Source organism: Penaeus monodon, chromosome 30, assembly GCF_015228065.2.
Source record: "Penaeus monodon isolate SGIC_2016 chromosome 30, NSTDA_Pmon_1, whole genome shotgun sequence".
NCBI classification, from domain to species: domain Eukaryota; kingdom Metazoa; phylum Arthropoda; class Malacostraca; order Decapoda; family Penaeidae; genus Penaeus; species Penaeus monodon.
Window position 1 is genome coordinate 27,574,291 of NC_051415.1, and position 279 is coordinate 27,574,569.

At 65.9% G+C, this 279-nt stretch overlaps 1 protein-coding gene across 1 annotated transcript in view; it reads left to right on the plus strand.

The window, feature by feature from the left end:
- The window catches only part of LOC119592681 (fibrinogen C domain-containing protein 1-B-like), a gene marked incomplete at its 5' end in the record, with an annotated part of 56,126 nt that overhangs the window by 15,319 nt on the left and 40,528 nt on the right, over positions 1-279 (plus strand). Inside the window, 1 exon segment of the mRNA XM_037941596.1 lies at positions 69-255. Coding sequence (XP_037797524.1) covers positions 69-255 — 187 coding nt within the window.

Sequence of the window (279 nt, forward strand, 5' to 3'; positions counted from 1 at the left end):
GCGCTCATGGAAAATGGCAGCTGCAGCTACGCTTTTAACTCCCCGCGTCTCTCCCTCTCCCAATCAAGGCTGGACAAGCTGGCCAACAGGACGTGCGCCGCAGGGTCTCAGGACCGCAGGAGCGCCAACGCACACCAGGGGATCCGCGGAGACACGCCCGCACGCCCACGCCCTCACCGCACGCATGTCGAGGAGGACGCCGAGGGAGTGGCACAGGATGAGTTGGCGTATTTCCCCGCCGAGGAGGAGGATCAGGTGAGGGAGGGGCGGCTAGGAGCG